Genomic DNA, 19,480 nt, shown 5'->3' with positions numbered 1-19,480 from the left:
GCAAGCAGCACGCTAGCAGACAATACATTAGTTCTTTCTTTCAATCATTGCATGTTTTGTAGGCCTACTCCGTCCGTGCGTGCGTGTGCGTGTGTGTGCACGTGCGTGTGTGTGTACAGCTAATCTCCGGCATCGTTAACCCGGTCAATGCCGAATTTTGCACACACACTCCCTGGATGCCAACATGAACCTCTGCCCCAAACTTTCCAGAACGGCCTGTTGTAGCGCCACCAGGAGGCCGACTTTTGTAAAAACACATTTTTGGATATTACTCCTCCAGATTCTGTACAAAAATCCCGCAAATCGTTACACAGTATCTCTATAGTCATGTGTTCAAGACGGATCTGTCCGATATTTCATATTCCATCCTAATTGAACATTGGCTTGCAAAGTTTGCAGGATTGGCCCGTTTTGGACAAAAAGCCTCAAATCATGAAGGCAGTTCATGATTTCACCCTGTCAGGTGAAAAGAAGCAGCTTGGACCTCCTCATGCATAGAAGGAGGCATGAGGTCAGTCCGCTGCCCCCCCCCCCCCCAGGTTGCCCTTATTATTGTGTGGCCGGGTGAGTGATGACAAGTAGGGTGGGCATGTCTCTGGCGGCATTTTCACAATATGATACACATACGCCGGCTACTTTCTAATGTTTTGATAATTCGCACGACAGATGTATGCATATGACGGTATAGAGTGTCATGTTACGAGCTTAAACTAGTGTATTTAAGAAGAAGACGATCAGGTAATAATAGTTGTGAAAATAATAAGAATAAGAATTGAAAGAAAGAACTATAGTGTATTGTCTGCTAGCGTGCTGCTTGCTTATTTTATGGATATACATACTGTAGGACTTTTACTACTTTGTCATCAGTAATTCAACAAACAATTACATACACGCACAAATAAATTGCACTAAACAGTGCTGCAGGGCGGGTCTTTGCACAACCGCTGTGTCATTGAGATTTAGGGCTGTATTTTGTGTGTCTTAAGTACCAGGTCTTATTCCCTAACTTGAGTAAACTAAAGACCTGGAGGCGTGATCAATGCCATTTGGCTATTCCGAGTGGCCAAAGAGCATTGATCACGCATCCAGGTCTTTAGTTTACTCAAGTTAGGGAATAAGACCTGGTACTTAAGACACGCAAAATACAGCCCTAAGGGCTGTATTTTGCGTGTACCATTAACATTAAATATTCAACCATATTTTAACCAATATATTCCCTTGTTATTACCCAGTATGGTATGTTAAATTTTCTTTCAATACTCTCAATACAATATGAGGTTTACACCCAGACAACAAAGTGGTCCAATTCATCCTCGCATAACATGCCATGTGTGTTTGCTTTTATATATTTTTTTTTCAAGTTAAACTACCAGTGAATCCACTGGAATTGTTTTTTATTTTATGTTAACAGTATCTCAGAGGCAGGATATATTTCATATTTTCAAGGGCATTTAGAAATAGATGCTCTGAGTAACAGTGCTGCTTTGACAAGAACCCACGTATGCTGTAAAAACTCCTCTGTGTTAAACACACATACACACACACGCACAGCGCACACACGCAGAAATGAGGCTATAGGAGGAAGGACATCTTTTTTTCATTTGGAACTTGGTATTTTATTCTCCTCATACAAACTGTTAACAACCAACCCCCTTGTTTCACACAGGCACATGGTGTGCATTGTCACACTCATGCAACACAGCTGGTAAGACAGTGTGGATACCAGTAAAATGAAAATAGAACCGTATGAAAGGACGACTTCACTCATTATGTTTAAACATAAAATGGTACGATAGAAGAAAGAAAACTAATTGTAGGCCTACCATATTATAATGAGCATCAGTGAGGACCAATTATATGAAGTCTTCATTTGAGGATAGAAGAAAGAATAAAAGCATAATATGCTATACTATAGCATATTAGCACTGACTCAAAACCAAAATATTAGACCAATCAATGCTATCATTTAAGCCTCAAGCTGATGCCAGTTGGCTAGTTTTCACCTAGCACGCATGTTGAACCAACACTTTGGATTGTGTTGCGTTATTGTTAGAGAACATATGGATAAAATAAGAAAAACAGTGGACCGCTTGTTTTAGTTTAGTTTCTCTTTTTCTTATTTATTTATTTGTAGTGCAATGCAGCACGTGATGACATAATGAGAAAACTCAAACAACCCATACATGTCATGGTTTGCAGAAAGTTGAACCCAAAAGCAGAGCCAAACACAGGACCATAATAATGCTACATGTTTGTGCACAGCAACACTGAAAACAAAAATGTTGCATTGTGGATTTGAGCTGACAGGCGCCTTTTGATGTCAACCAATCAAGTCACCTTGGCTTTAATTCAAGTGGCAGATGTCATAACCCGGCCCGTTGGGCCATGACAAATTGAGGAGGACGCAGTAGCAGTGTTCAAAATAACAATAATGTATTTACAAGAGATAACTAATATTAACTTAATATAAAGAATGCTTACCGAATGTATGACGAAAGAACAGTGGTGTCAGTGTGGATGTGTGGTTAATATGGTGAAGGTGTGTTGTAGTGTGCAAATCAAACGGTAAAGAGAAACAAACAGAAGGGTACCGCTGTCATCTGGAGAGGGACACAGAGAATGGCTGGCAAGCCCTCTTTTATAGGGTTTCAGGAGCAGTGATCAGGTGCTCCTAATGCACCTAATGAGGAGTCTCAAGTAGGCCGACGCCCACATGATCTGTGGGAGAAACACACAGACAGGGCAGTACACTATATAGACAACATCATAGGCCCTGCTGGCCAGGCCAAGGGACCGTGACACAGATGCCAAGAATTGTCTTTTATATATTTAATTTAAATGTTCTTTAGGGCCATGTCATGTGATCTACCTGCACAGCCTTTGTGATCTACTGGTAGATCGTGATCTATACCTTTTGGGCAGCGCTGTGTTGGGGTCTTTAACATAGACACATAAATGTAGACGCCCTTTCCGGCTCTGGAGCGTCTTGTTCTTTGGTTGACCTTTTTGATGGAACCTAGGTAGGTAATTTCCTCTTTTCGTGTGATTATACTGTCACCCACTCTAACCAATAAGCCATCTGCCTTGCTGAGATTACTGCTTGATCCAAAAAGAATGGATTCAGTTTTTTCCAGGTGTAAAGATAGTTTGTTATCCGTGAGCCAGGTGCAGATTCTACCGAGTTCAGAGCTGAGGGCCCTTTCAACCTGCAGTTTGTTCCTGTCCGAGACCAGCAGTGCTGAGTCATCTGTGTACAGGAACAAGTTGCAGTCACAAGCTGATGTCATGTCGTTTACATAAATTAGGAACAGTAAAGGCCCTAGTATTCTTCCTTGTGGAACGCCACAGCTCACTGGGGGACAGTGTTCTGTTCACCTGCACCATCTATTCTCTCCCCTAAAGGTAGATTTGCATCCAGCTCACTGCTATCAAAACCACGGTTCACGGTGTCACAAACCTTTTGGAGGTCCAGCATAACCATGCCGCAGTATTTGCCAGCATCCACCTCTTGGTCACTCAAATAGAGGAGGCAGTCGTGTCAGTGGACCACAGCCTATTGGTTGTTTAGTAGCTTCCAGAGCTCCCGAGGATTGTTTTTGTTTTCCTCTGCTTCATCATTGATAAAGTTTCTTTTAGCGGGTTTGGTCATGGTAGTTACAATGTTTCTTAGCTTTTTTTTTTTTTTTTTTTACGATGCCCAATTGATTTTGGAGGTCACTGTCGAAGCGCTTGGCTAGCTTGGACTTGCATTGTAGGGTTTTGACCCTGATGGTTCTCAAAGGAGCCATGTTGTTTAGTACTTGGTTTTGAAGTCAAGCCATGCTTCTTCGACCTAAGAGCGGCTAAGAGGCCTATAAAATTGCGCACACACATGCACGCACACGCGCACACATAGCAGCCGCGGGGCTGCTGACAAGCGCTAGTGGCCAATTAGCAAAGCGGAGCTCAGTCAAAAGTTGTGTGATGAGGCTGATGCACAGAGATTGATCTTCATGGCTGGTTAGTTTCTCCCACCTCTTGCTGCCGCAGCTTTCCTCCCCAAACAATTAGCCTCTGATTGAAGAGGGAGGGTGGAGAGTGCTATAGCAACCAGGGGCTTGGTAGTTCTTCTGCCCCAATGCATTGGGTTTAGAGAACTTTTAGGTTTGGTAAAACAAAAAGGCATTACTTTACTGTGTGACTTCAAGCGTTACTTTCTAGACTTATTTTGAAACTACTCAAAGTTTTTGCAAAAACATATATATATGTTAATGTTGTTTAGAAGATTTCGTACACTTTCCTGGGGGTCTTTATGTGTGTAATATGTGGTTTTAGATATTTGAGGTTTTAGCAGTGAGCCCAGTGTCTCTGATGTCATGGACACTGGGCTCAGCTTAATTTCCATCCACCAGCTGTCTAAAAACCCGGAAGAGACGCCGGCAGACAGCGGCTTTTGGCTGTGCATGGAATCCTGGGTGTGCTTACACTGTAAGACAGCCCTCCCCTATCCACAAGGAAGAGCAGTGCACCAAAGCATTATGGTAATTGTAGTCCACTGGGCTCACTGCTATATCTATCTATATATATATATATATATATATATATATATATATATATCTAAAACCACATATTACACACATAAAGACCCCCAGGAAAGTGTTCTAAATCTTTTAAACGTCTTTTTTTTTTTTTGCAAAAAGGGTGAAGTGTCCCTTTAATTGGCTTATCCTATACTGCCACAATGGTAGACTATGCAAGTATGCACACACACACACACACACACACACACACACACACACACACACACACACACACACACACACACACACTTTCTAAATGCTGTCAAAATGATGGCTTGCCTGAAATAATTCCATTCTATATTGCAGGCTATTATGTCTTTGTTCGACACTATAACATATTACAGTCAACAGTTCACAGTACCATACCACCACCTAGTGGAACACTATTGTAGTTGCATCTAATTATGTTCAAAGTAGAGGTATGGCTATCACATTTAGATATGAGTGTTATGACAGTTGCCCTCATTTCATAACACAAACTGATACCAGTAGCTGTGGTCTCTACACAGATTGTGTATTGTATGAGCTGACAGGAAAAAAAATATTGCTCTGAGTACATAGTTTAAGTACTGCACTGCACTAAAAGGCTCTGTTTTGTCTATGTTGTAGGAGAACTTCGCCGCCAATGGAGGATGCGAGGGACCCCAAATGACACGTCCCCATGTGATTTAATCCAATAGTATTTTATTGTGCTGTAGTTTGAAATGTTTGGACTGAGCTGGGTTTGCTTTATATACGTACATCTGATAAATGTACTGTATGTGTGTGTGTGTGTGTGTGTGTGTGTGTGTGTGTACAATGTTTGCACTTTATGTTTTCAGTGATGCTTTGCACACACACAACTATTTATTTTCTTAGCGATTATTCTATCGAATACCTTTTTCAATTATCAAATAATGGAGGATTTCATTTCTTAATATATTGATTAATCGATTAACTGCTTAATTGTCATTGTATATTTCGTTGCACAATGGTGCTGCGATGCGTTGTGACCTTGAAGATCAAGTCGGACATTTATTTAGCTTTTGTTTTTTATAAAACAGGGATTTATTATGAATAGATTAACTTATGTATGTATCGATTATTATTTTTATTCGGTTAAATCAGGTTAACTGTTGCACCCCTAAATTGATTCACAGTACAGTAGTATTCACAAAATAATTTCACATTATGCTTTCACCACCATATTACTAATATGTACATTATGAAATGTCGAGCTGACTGCCATGCTGCCTGTAGTAGCCTACCATAACAACAGTCACATGATACAAATGCATCACATTACAATATTGTTTAATAATGAATCACATCAAATGTCTTTCGCAGCCAGTGCTGCCGAATGTATAAGTCACTCATGTGTGCTGTGAACAAAACAAGAACAATTGAGCCTTTGTTCAGCATCGCTTTAGCATTTTACAGTCCAAATAAACTTCTTTCTTTGTTCAAATGGCAGTGTCGCCAAAAAAGGCAGAAGGAGCGAGTGCACTTTCAGGCAGTGGCATCTGCCGCCCCGCGGTACTGTTTCCAACAACTGAAGAACCAAGTAAGGAAGACATACAGTTGTACTGTATACAGTACATCATTACATCTGTATACTGTAGCAGCTTAGTGTACACTCGAACTATATGACATGACAGTACATGAACATTAGTCAGCACCCACAACAGTTTTAGGATTGAGGCTAACAACTAACAACTGTTCAACTGTTCTGTGTAGAGCAACTACAAATTAAAACGCTGTTTCTGCACTTAACCGATTGATTTGAAAAGACCGAGATCTCCGTACATGGCACATATTTTTAAATGTATTTTTGCTCTTCCAAACTGACATAATAAGCTGAGTGTTCTGTACAGCAGCTAAAAATGTAATCTGCTGAACGCTGTTTCTGCTCTCCTCTCTTCTCCTAACCCTAACCCTCACAAGTACTGTCCAGTTTGTCCAGTACCTTTAGGCGTACTTCCAGTGAGTTGTGATAAACCTCCTTCAGTACTGAATAACGGCTGTGGCTCTCCTTTAACGTTTGTCTCAGTGCCGTCATCTCTCTGTTCTTCTCCTCCAGCCGTCTGTTAAAGTCTCTCTGCATCTTTGTGCTGGAGATCATGATGTTCCTCTGGATCTCAGGCAGGAGAACCTTCATCAGGTTTGTCTCTGCTTCCACTCTGGCCTCTGCTTCGTAGGTCTCTCTCATCTCCTCCACGTCCTGCCTGTGTCTCTCCTCCCTCTCTCTCCTCTCATTCTCTCTCTTTGCTCTCAACCTCTCCAGCTTCCTCTCCATCTCCTCTCTTCTCTCAGACTCCCTCCTCAGCTCTCCTTCCAGCTCTCTTCTCTTCTCTTCATCCCTCTCCTCCCTCACTTGTCTCTCCACTTCACTCGTTCGGTGGTCGATCTCCCTGATGTCCCCCTCGTGCTCTTGGATGGATCCCTCCATCTTCCTCAGAGAGTCCTTTAGCTCCTTCTCAAACCTCTCCCTCATCTCCTGCTCCTGGACGTGTCTCCTCTCCTCCAAGTCCCTCTGGATCATTCTCTCCATCTCTCTGACCTGGGCCTCTACCTCCTGGTAGGTCTGAGTGCTGTAGAAGCTCTGTGTGTTTCCTGCCACCATGCTCTCTATCTTCTCCAGCAGCTGTGAAACCTGACCAGCATCGCTGCCGTCCGTGACGTTGAGGACGTGGCACCTGTTCCCACATTTCTCTACGAGCTGCCGACGTTCCCGACTGCCTGCACGGAGGAACTCCTCAGCACTCTGCTCTCGCACGCCGTCAGCGCGGATAAGGATGACCATGCTGTGTTCCCAGCAGCTCTCTCCGAACGCCTCCTGCATCTTCTCCATCGTCCCTCTCGCCTCTCCTCCGGAGGCCTCCGCCGGGATGACCAGGAGGAAGGCATGGGGACCCGGGGCGGACAGACGTACGCACAGCCCCGCATCCTGCCTCGTGTCCTCCAGTGAGCGTCCAGAGAGCTCTGGAGCGTCCACCAGCACCAGCCGTCTGCCGCAGACGTCCCCCTCTCTCCTCCTACTCCTCTGGCTCAGGTCAGAGGAGCTGGCCTCGGCGCCAAACACCTCCCTGCCCAGGATGGTGTTTCCTGCTGCGTTCCTCACAGCTACAGTCCTCCCCAGTAGCACCAGCCTCAGCTCAGACATGGAGGGAGACACTGGTGAGTGCAAAGTGTTGTCTGCTGCCACTGAAACGCAAAACAATGGAAGGAATTATCAACCTCCACCAGATATGACACAGTATTAGTATTATGCTACGCCTACCATGACTATATGATATCACAGACGATTTAGTGCCCCAGACCACGGGGTGGACAACTTTGACGATGGAGAGGGCAGTGTGGTATATGGAAATCACAATTCACAATTAATATAGCTTAAATAACTGTATATAGTCTGACGTTACTTTGTCTCTCAGCTGCGGGCAAACATGTCATGACTTAGCAGGCTAGGAATCTCAGGCTGAAGGAGGTCGATGGGGCTCCAGCCCCATGGCTGTGAATGCTGTTTTTGTACAATAAAATAGACTCCGAAACTTCCATTTGCCTGTTTGCAGTCGTCGACTTGATTCTCCATATTTTTGCCTGAGTATTTAGTCAAGTCTTTACGTATGTTTATGGGCTATATAGTTTAGCACTTAGCTCATTTACTTCAGCAGCTATATTTCCACACTCACACCAAAGGGCCACATTGTATATTGCTGTCATAGCAAAAATAGCTACAATACAAGCTCAAAATGTGTCACAGTGTGATGCGTTTTGAGCACGTAGATCAGCTATTCGAATTACGGTATCTGAATTGAAATCCAGATTCTTTTTTCAGAATTTTTCAATTGGAATCCTAAATACAAATACATTGGGCATAAAAACGACCTTTCCTACTACTCATTAAGCTACAAATGTAGACTGAAGTAATTAAAGCGGGTCATGTTTGCAAATCAATAATCAGTATAATATTAACCTGAGTGCCACATTAAGTGAAGGTGGGGGCCGCATGTGGCCCCCGGGCCACCAGTTGTCCATGTATGCCCCAGACAAATCTGACGCTACAGCGTGAACCTCTTCATGTTTCGCTCAACCCTTACAGACAGGACACCCGCTTGGGGTTTTCTGTCTGGTGTAAAGCAGCGACTGGTGACCATGTGTATCAGAGGAGACCCCATGGTGGTCTACTACACCTCTACACCAACAGAGGGGCATTCACCAGCAATATGGAAAAACAATAGACTCACTATTTGGAGGATTTAGACACTTTAAAATGGTTGTGAACAAATGTGGTTATCAGAATCACATTGAAAAGATGTGATTGTACCATTTAATAATGTTCACAGTATAATGCACATGTTCCCCTGCATGCCGGACTTTTTGAAAAACATCAGACTCACTATATGGAGGAAGCCATTCCATGCTGTCTCTCTTCTTCACTGGTAGAGTGGATACTTCATCTGTGGTCTCTCCTCCCACTGCAAAACAACACAGACAGCAATCAAACTTTCCCGTCTACACCTAGAGTATATATTAATAGAGACGGCACCGGATTTCTCCTCCCATCCACTTGCATTAAGTTGCTCAAAAGCGCATGAGGCGATTTCACTCCTCCTTTCGGGTAGGAACAGAGTGCATTCTGGGATGGATTGGACCCAAACACACGCGCTGGCCGTTGAGTCGTTGACTATCATTGCAAGCATTCACGTATGAAACAGCGTTCACGTGTCATCATGAACATGCGCAATGATAGACAATTCCATTGTTGCTTAACTCGAACCCAACCTATTCCCCACCGTTATAGTCAGCCTATTGCGTGTGTGCTTGTTCAGTGTTGTGTGTTCTTATATTGGCTCTCAGGCACAGGCGGTTGTACTCAAAATGTTTCATTATTAGACACTTTAAAATGGTTGTGAACAAATGTGGTTATCAGAATCACATTGAAAAGATGTGATTGTACCATTTAATAATGTTCACAGTATAATGCACATGTTCCCCTGCATGCCATACTTTTTGAAAAACATCAGACTCACTATATGGAGGATGCCATTCCATGCTTTCGCTCTTCTTCACTGGTAGAGTCGATAGTTCATTTGTGGTCTCTCCTCCCACTGCAAAACAACACAGACATCACTCAAACTGTCCTGTTGGACTGGAAACTAGAAGATAAGATAGAAAGATTTAGCTACAGTATGTAGCCAATAACGAAATTAAGTAAAGTTTAAAACGGATAAACATATCCCTTTAACAACTGAGACCTGACACCTTACAGAAAGATAGAGAAAAAAAATCCTAGCCTTTCACAGTCAGTCGATGCTTCAAAACCATAACATAAAAAAAGAGTATGTGGTTTTGAATGTGGAAAACACTTATTTGACCCAGTGGGCGTGTTTTTTCAGACTTTGGTATCAGACTTTGGTATTCTATTATGGTCTAACTCTAATCTATGAAGAGACACTTTGGGATCGTTCTGACAGCAAATGGAAGGTCACACCTAATGGCCTACATTGCATGGTATTGTGTTGATTCACACACCCTCAACAGTCTTTATAGTTTCAGCTGGATTTCCGAATTCTTGTCAACAAGTATAACCATACATAGATGACAGGAGTCCCACTGTCCGAACTCCATACAACACTCCTGACGAACAAGGATGTCCTTGCTCGTCGGGAGTGTGCTTGGTGTTCGCCCAACTCCTTTCATTTTGTGAGCACCTCTTCCTAAAAGGAAACAACTCTTTGTTGTTGTCAACTTGTCACTATGAAAGAGCACCCAGGTCGCCTCTGTTCCAACCATAATGACGTTTAGTGTTTTATTTATTTAGTAACACATTTTAAGTTGTGACATAACTGAATGACCAGAATTAACGGAACATCATGATCACAACACCAGCTCAGTGGCCTAGCTTGTGGTTGGAGTGTCCGCCCTGCAGGGAGGCAGCTCAGTGGGGTTGTGGTTAGAGTGTCCGCCCTGCAGGGAGGTCAGGGTTCGATCCCCAGACGGGTCATACCAAAGACTCTGAAAATGGGACCCAGTGCCTCCCTGCTTGGCACTCAGCGTCAAGGGTTGGATTGAGGGTTAAATCCCTGCATGCGACATACTAGCGTCATGTCCAGGGGGTGTACTTGTACATCAAGCTGCCTCACGCTACAGGAACAGGAGATAGGCTCCTGCCCTATGCGCCTCATGGCTTGACAAGGCTTAGTACTTACTACTTACATGATCACAAAATGAAACAGTAACATGGACTCACTGTTTAGGAGAAAAGCCATGCTGGTTCTCCTCCTCAGTGGAAGAGCGTTCTCTCCATCCTCTGCAACACAACATAAACAGTGAGAATAGAAAAAGGAAAAGGTTAGTGGGCTTTTAAATGCCCTGGAATGTATTGTACTAAACTTTACATTACATTTGATTACTAACTTCCTGGAGGAATGTTGATGCTCCATCTCCTGGTTGGTAGCTTGGGGCCTGCTGTAGAGGTATACTCACTCTCTAGAAGACAAGACAACCATTTATCAACTTACTAATGTTATAGTGTCACACATAACAGATTACTGACCAGTCTTTTGGTCTGATTCAGTCCTGAGTCAGAGTTTATGTACAGATATAGAATATTAATATTTATGTTTTGACTAACCACTGAAAAGATAATCTAGAGAGATGAGGTTTTTATAATCCAATTAAGGAAATGTATTTCAGTTTACTGACCAGTCTTTTGGTCTGATTCAGTCTTCTGTTTCTCTAATTCCATCTTCAGATCACAGATCTGCTGAGCTGCAATGACAGGATGAAGATGTACTTAATATTATATTAAACAGTATTCAGTATTTTATGAAACACTGACCAAAATAAACAAGAGAGATGAGATAATCCAATTCTCACCGAGCTGTTTGTTTTCAGAGATGATGTCATCCCATTCCGTTTTCCTCATCTTCAGCTCTTCATCTCTCCGATTCAGTTGTTTGTCTTTTTCTGTCAGTAGTTTATTACTGTCCTCCAGTTGGTTGTCTTTTTCTGCTAGTAGTTTAATGCCTCTCTTCAGTTGACTGTCTGTTTCTGTCAGTAGTTTATTCCTTTTATCCAATTCCTGGTCTTTTTCTGTCAGTAGTTTATTACTGTTCTTCAGTTCTTGGTCTTTTTCTGTCAGTAGTTTATTACTGTTCTTCAGTTCTTGGTCTTTTTCTGTCAGTAGTTTATTACTGTTCTTCAGTTCTTGGTCTTTTTCTGTCAGTAGTTTATTACTGTTCTTCAGTTCTTGGTCTTTTTCTGTCAGTAGTTTATTACTGTTCTTCAGTTCTTGGTCTTTTTCTGTCAGTAGTTTATTACTGTTCTTCAGTTCTTGGTCTTTTTCTGTCAGTAGTTTATTACTGTTCTTCAGTTCTGTGTCTTTTTCTGTCAGTAGTTTGTTCCTTTTATCCAATTCCTGGTCTTTTTCTGTCAGTAGTTTATTCCTTTTATCCAATTCCTGGTTTTTTTCTGACAGCAGATATTTACAGTCCTCCAGTTGTTCATCTTTTTCAGCTTGTAGTTTAATCCTTTCCTCCAGTTGGTTGTCTTTTTCTGTCAGTAGTTTATTACTGTTCTTCAATTCCTGGTCTTTTTCTGTCAGTAGTTTATTACTGTTCTTCAGTTCTGTGTCTTTTTCTTTCAGTAGTTTATTACTGTTCTTCAGTTCTGTGTCTTTTTCTGTCACCAAGACCTGCTGATCCAGGAACACTTTTCTCTGATCCGGGTTCATATGCTGGATCATTTCAAGTTGTGTCGCTTTTATAGAACATAGAGAACATACGTTTAGACAAATCACAGACTTAAGACTTAACTGTGTGTGTGTGTGTGTGTGTGTGTGTGTGTGTGTGTGTGTGTGTGTGTGTGTGTGTGTGTGTGTGTGTGTGTGTGTGTGTGTGTGTGTGTGTGTGTGTGTGTGTGTGTTTGTGCGTGTGCGTGTGTGCGTGTGCGTGTGTGTGTGTGTGTGTGTGCGCATATGCATGTGCGTGTGTGTGTGCGTTCGTGTGTGCGAGTATGTTGATCCTATATTTACCATACACATGAACTGATCTCTGTCTTCTATCCTTCTGCTCTGCTGTCTCCTTCCTGAGGTACACTACAGCTGTAGCTTTAGCTGCAAGAGAGTTGAACTGTGTTTTTACACTCTTCATCATTTTATACTGATTGGATACTAAATAGTAAATACAAAGAACAGGCATGCAGGAATCTGAACACATCAGATAAAAACAGACTTTGTAAATTTACTGTAAATATTGTGTTATATATGTAGTATTATATACATTATTGTGTAAAAAAACGGAATCACTGATTTGTGCGTGTGTGCGTGCGTGTAATACCGTGTATGTGTGCGCGTGCAGCCCTGTCTGTCTGTCTGTCTGTCTGTCTGTTGCCATGCTGAGAGTTCAAGATAACTCAACTAAATACATATATATATAAATACATAAATAAATGAATAATTAAATAAATAACAATGTTAAAACAGTCACACCTGGCCTGACTCAAACTAATTGGACTATACTAGAGCTATACTAGGTGTAACTACACAGCTGCTGTGCATAGAGGTAATAATTGATGCACACATGATAAATGAGTCATCTACACAAACATTCAGAGAGAGACACTGTCCAGACAGAAGTTACCATCTGCTCTCCTCTGTAACAGAGGTTTAGTTTCCTTGTGGCTTTAGTTTGTACCACAGTACAGTAAAGGCACAGCCAGCAGCATGGATCTCCTCTAGCTCTGGTCCATAGCTCTAATGCGTTGCATATAGAGCTATGTTACTCTCGACTTCCACCGCTCACATGAATGCAGACCAGCCTCTCGTCTTTAGCGTAAATAAAAATAACGTTTTTGCTGCTCACCAAAACAAAGGCGGGTTGTGTCATTAGAAAGCCTACTTTCCTTAGTGGGAGCACTCTGAGCCCCCCACCACACGTATAAACGGTACTTTGTGTTTGTTTCCACTGAAAAAAAATATACTTTTAGTTATTCCACTGCGCCTTCTACCGATATTGCCCAGAGAATTGCCTCATAGAGAATATTTTTCCTCCGGTGAAAACAAAACCCTTTCTGGCCAAAAAGTACTGTTTATACCACCAAGGAAAGTAGGCTTTCTAATGACAAAAAGCGTTGTTTATTCACACCATTTACATTTCACGTCATTCTTAATTAAATAGCTATTGTTTCTTCATTCTAAGAAATCAGTCAGAGATGACTTTTGTACATCATGACGACTGAGGCAGATTAAAAAAAAAAAAAAGTTTTTGTTTTTTGTATTTTGTTTTCTGAAAATACCTATGTTTCTATATGTCAGTGGTGCTTGTAGATCTGCTATTTTTCAATGGCTAAAGTATAACATAATGATTAAAACACCAAAAGGAGTTCCTGTCCTGAATGGGTTAAGAATTACCTTGGGATTATGCAAATTACACAAACAATCCTTTAAAGAAACATTCAACTTTTATCAAGCAATAGCGAGAAGAAGATTTAAACACTTGAACGCAGAAATCCACATTCAGGGGGAACATTAACCAAAATGACAGATCTACAAGCTCACAAAGCGCTGTGAGTTTGTATAGACCTGCTATTTTTGAGGGCCCTCCTATATACAGGTTTAATGTTTGTTTTAAAAACGCCATTGACAATAAAGGGAAAATTTACAACATATTGTCCCTCATTACGTCATATTGTCTCTTTATTGTTACTGGTATTTAATGTTTGTGTTTGCACCGTTTGTTTTACATCACCATTACATCAAGCGATTTGGTGTAGAGGGGAAAAAGTGGTTAAACAAACGTCCAGAATTCAAAATGTACTTGAGTGAAAGTGCAAAAGTAGATTATTATTGCTCAAACAATTTCAAATCTAATGTTCTTTCACTGTGAAGACGTGTAAGATCCATTCAGTGTGTCTTCTATGATTGTGAGTATGTGATATTAATCTGAAAACACATCAGGAGGACATGAAGTAGAATATGTTTGATACTCACCATCTAGTAGATCATCACATTCATGATACATGAAAATAAAAACAAAACACACATTTGTTTAGAAAACTGCTATTTTAAACAGAGATGATTTTACAAAATGTAAAATAACATGAAACATAACATTAAATAAATCACTCTGCTATGTCAATAGTAATAATCTGTCAGTAATATAAATCATCTTGTTATCTTAAATGACACTATAATCTTGTACAGTATATGGTATGCAGTAAGATCTGCTACTGTTTCTGCTCATCTTTAGATAGTGTTTATCTGTAACATTTACAAACAGCTAAACTCTTCAACAGTTAGACACAACATGTAGATCAATGTCTTCTAAATCCTAAAAGTACTGAAAAACCTATGTTTCTATGTCAGTGGTGCTCAACCTTTTTAATGTCAAGGACCCCAGAATTATCTGTATTTGTCCACGGACCCCCATCTGAAAATACTCTATGAGCTTGTAGATCTGCTATTTTTCAATGGATAAAGTATAACATAATGCTTAAAACACCAAAAGGAGTTCCTGTCCTGAATGGGTTAAGAATGACCTTGGGGTTATGCAAATTACACAAACAATCCATTTAAAGAAAAAATCAACTTTTAAACATCAAGCAATAGTGAGAAGAAGATTTAAACACTTGAACGCAGAAATCCACATTCAGGGGGAACATTAACCAAAATGACAGATCTACAAGCTCACAAAGCGCTGTGAGTTTGTATAGACCTGCTATTTTTGAGGGCCCTCCTATATACAGGTTTAATGTTTGTTTTTAGTTCAATGTTTGTTTTAAAAACGCCATTGACAATAAAGGGAAAATGTACACCATATTGTCCCTCATTACGTCATATTGTCTCTTTATTGTTACAGGTATTTAATGTTTGTGTTTGCACCGTTTGTTTTACATCACCATTACATCAAGGGATTTGGTGTAGAGGGGAAAAAGTGGTTAAAAAAACGTCCAGAATTCAAAATGTACTTGAGTAAAATTGCAAAAGTATTTGCGCCAAATGTACTTAAGTAGATTATTATTGCTCAAACAATGTCAAATCTAATGTTCTTTCACTGTGAAGACGTGTAAGATCCATTCAGTGTGTCTTCTATGATTGTGAGTATGTGATATTAATCTGAAAACACATCAGGAGGACATGAAGTAGAATATGTTTGATACTCACCACCTAGTAGATCATCACATTCATGAGATACATAAAAAGAAAAACAAAACAAAACACACATTTGTTTAGAAAACTGCTATTTTAAACAGAGATGATTTTACAAAATGTAAAATAACATGAAACATAACATTAAATAAATCACTCTGCTATGTCAAAAGTAATAATCTGTCAGTAATATAAATCATCTTGTTATCTTAAATGACACTATAATCTTGTACATTATATATATATTCAGTAAGATCTGCTACTGTTTCAGCTCATCTTTAGATAGTGTTTATCTGTAACATTTACAAACAGCTAAACTGTTCAACACTTAGACACAACATGTAGGTCAAAATGTCTTCTAAATCCTAAAAGTTTTCTGAAAAACCTATGTTTCTATGTCAGTGGTGCTCAACCTTTTTTTATCTCAAGGACCCCAGAACTATCTGTATTTGTCCACGGACCCCCATCTGAAAATACTCTATGAGCTTGTAGATCTGCTATTTTTCAATGGCTAAAGTATAACATAATGATTGAAACACCAAAAGGAGTTCCTGTCCTGAATGGGTTAAGAATTACCTTGGGGTTATGCAAATTACACAAACAATCCATTTAAAGAAACATTCAACTTCTAAACATCAAGCAATAGCGAGAAGAAGATTTAAACACTTGAACGCAGAAATCCACATTCACGGGGGAACATTAACCAAAATGACAGATCTACAAGCTCACAAAGCGCTGTGAGTTTGTATCCACACTTTTCCTGGGCTTTGTGTGCTCCAGTTCCTGTCGATTTGATCCAATGAAAGCCAATGAAACTGGTCAGATGACCAATGATATCCAATGAAATCAACAGGAACTGGAGCACACACAGCCCAGGAAAAGTGTGGATAGACCTGATATTTTTGAGGGCCCTCCTATATACAGGTTTAATGTTTGTTTTTAGTTCAATGTTTGTTTTAAAAACGCCATTGACAATAAAGGGAAAATGTACACCATATTGTCCCTCATTACGTCATATTGTCTCTTTATTGTTACAGGGATTTAATGTTTGTGTTTGCACCGTTTGTTTTACATCACCATTACATCAAGCGATTTGGTGTAGAGGGGAAAAAGTAGTTAAAAAAAAGTCCAGAATTCAAAATGTACTTGAGTAAAAGTGCAAAAGTATTTGCGCCAAATGTACTTAAGTAGATTATTATTGCTCAAACAATGTCAAATCTAATGTTCTTTCACTGTGAAGACGTGTAAGATCCATTCAGTGTGTCTTCTATGATTGTGAGTATGTGATATTAATCTGAAAACACATCAGGAGGACATGAAGTAAAATATGTTTGATACTCACCAACTAGTAGATCTTCACATACATGATACATGAAAAGAAAAACAAAACACACATTTGTTTAGAAAACTGCTATTTTAAACAGAGATGATTTTACAAAATGTAAAATAACATGAAACATAACATTAAAAAAATCACTCTGCTATGTCAATAGTAATAATCTGTCAGTAATATAAATAATCTTGTTATCTTAAATTACACTATAATCTTGTACAGTATATGGTATGCAGTAAGATCTGCTACTGTTTCTGCTCATCTTTAGATATAGTGTTTATCTGTAACATTTACAAACAGCTAAACTCTTCAATACTTAGACACAACATGTAGATCAAAATGTCTTCTAAATCATAATTTCTTTCTGAAAAACCTATGTTTCTATCAGTGGTGCTCAACCTTTTTTTTATCACAAGGACCCTAGAATTATCTGTATTTGTCCACGGTCCCCCATCTGAAAATACTCTATGAGCTTGTAGATCTGCTATTTTTCAATGGCTAAAGTATAACATAATGCTTAAAACACCAAAAGGAGTTCCTGTCCTGAATGGGTTAAGAATGACCTTGGGGTTATGCAAATTACACAAACAATCCATTTAAAGAAACATTAGACGTCGTTTTGTATTAAAACTTCATACTAAGAGATCAGTCATGAGAGATGATCTTTGTACATCATGAAGACTGAGGCAGAATGTAAAAAAATGTGTATGTTTCTATGTCAGTGGTGCTCAACCTTTTTCATGTCAATGACCCCCAGAATCATCTGTATTTGGCGGCGAAACATTTGCGCCACTTTGGAATTTGAAATATCCCTAGTTAATCATTAACTTCCATGTAGTTAATGACCACACACACACACACACACACACACACACACACACACACACACACACACACGCACACACACACACACACACACACACACACACACACACACACACGACATCTCCTGAAAAGTAACAGTTTTGGACATACAGGGTTTCCACCTGTCCACAGAGACAACATTAGGGTTAATGATAATGTACAGTGACAGTACAGTAGGTCACTTACATGCTGATCCCACTGCAATCTCCTCCACCTGTTCTCCATGTTGGACCTGACAGATGTAAACTCCATCATCTCTGTCTCTGTTGTCCCTCAGTGTCAGAGACACGTTGCCTTTCTGCAGCTCCTGGATGTTCAGGGTCAGTCTGCCCTCGTAGCCCCTCCCCTCGATCACCTGACCATTCTTATACAGGTAAATACACTCTGACTCCTTAAACCAGCTGATTGTCATGGAAGACGCGCTGGTCTCAGGAGAGAGACGACAGGGGAAGGTGAGATCTCTACCTCTCCAACACACAGCATAGCCTACAGTGTTGAGTTTAAAACCACCTGGAGAAAAGAAAAGGCACAGTTAGTGAAATATGAAAGAATTACTGTTAATTTAAACGTAACCATAATTAAGAAGATATGCAGTGATGTAACCAACACTTTATAATGACACCACCCAAAACGCACACACACACACACACACACACACACACACACACACGCACACACACGCACACACGCACGCACGCACGCACGCACGCACGCACACACACAGAAGATTATGACTAAAACTAAAATCAAAATGTGCTGAAATAACAACACTGCAGTTGATCATGATAGTTCATCTATCAGGAAATATATTTAAAAAAAAAACATTGTTGTGATCTACCGTGACCTCTGGCCCCTGCCATGTCTCCTGTATAGAGGGAAAAATAGACACATTACCACACCTAACATTCATAACATTTATCTGTAAATAGTTTGTGATTCGTGAGCTGCAATATATTCTTCATGGGAATGGAGGTTATATAGTTTCTACACTTGGTCACATTTAAGTAACCAACAGTTCGTACGGACCGCTGTTTCCTGCTCACAAACCCTGGAAACCCTATAGTGGTTCTGCAGACAGATTTATTCTTTATGAAATGTTGAATAAAAATGCTAAGATAATCGCTTACCTTTCACCCCTTGGCGTACGACGCTTTAAGACTCTAACTTAAAACAACTTGCAGACAACTAACCAGAACTCACGTGAAAGTGAAAGTATTAATGTTAGATTCTTATCCCTAGTTAATCATTAACTTCCACGTAGTCGCTTAGTGACCATAGTCATTAAAATGGCTGATGGTTTGAAGTCCACAGCTCCACTAGGAAAGTCTGTGAAAGATTTCATGTAAATTGCACGCTGCGTTCATGATTTGAGTCATTTTCAAAAGTCCACCTGTCGGTGGCGCTGTAACAGGCCAATGTGAAAAAGGTGGGATATATTCCTCAGCCTAGTAGGAAAGTCTGTGAAAGATTTCACAGACATAAGACATTCCTACTGTAACAGGCCCAGGTCCCCAGCTAAATCTTTAACTAACAAGTACTGTATTTTTAGACAGACATAGCAGAATAGTACAACAACAACAACAACAACTAATT

The 19,480-nt window shown here is 40.3% G+C and overlaps 1 protein-coding gene across 1 annotated transcript in view; it reads right to left on the bottom strand.

Annotated features, from left to right (window-relative positions):
• The window catches only part of LOC308313914 (uncharacterized protein), a gene marked incomplete at both ends in the record, with an annotated part of 36,405 nt that extends 18,106 nt beyond the window's left edge, over nt 1-18,299 (bottom strand). Inside the window, 5 exons of the mRNA XM_080761242.1 lie at nt 6,517-7,742; nt 10,792-10,851; nt 11,247-11,312; nt 12,033-12,302; nt 18,074-18,299. Of these exons, the coding sequence (XP_080617368.1) occupies nt 6,517-7,742; nt 10,792-10,851; nt 11,247-11,312; nt 12,033-12,302; nt 18,074-18,299 (1,848 nt within the window). The remainder of the gene's footprint in view (nt 1-6,516; nt 7,743-10,791; nt 10,852-11,246; nt 11,313-12,032; nt 12,303-18,073) is intronic.
• Between the last annotated feature and the right edge of the window lie 1,181 nt (nt 18,300-19,480).

Source organism: Protomyctophum bolini, assembly GCF_963924005.1.
Source record: "Protomyctophum bolini genome assembly, chromosome: 4".
NCBI classification, from domain to species: domain Eukaryota; kingdom Metazoa; phylum Chordata; class Actinopteri; order Myctophiformes; family Myctophidae; genus Protomyctophum; species Protomyctophum bolini.
This window is presented reverse-complemented; position numbering and strand designations above follow the sequence as displayed.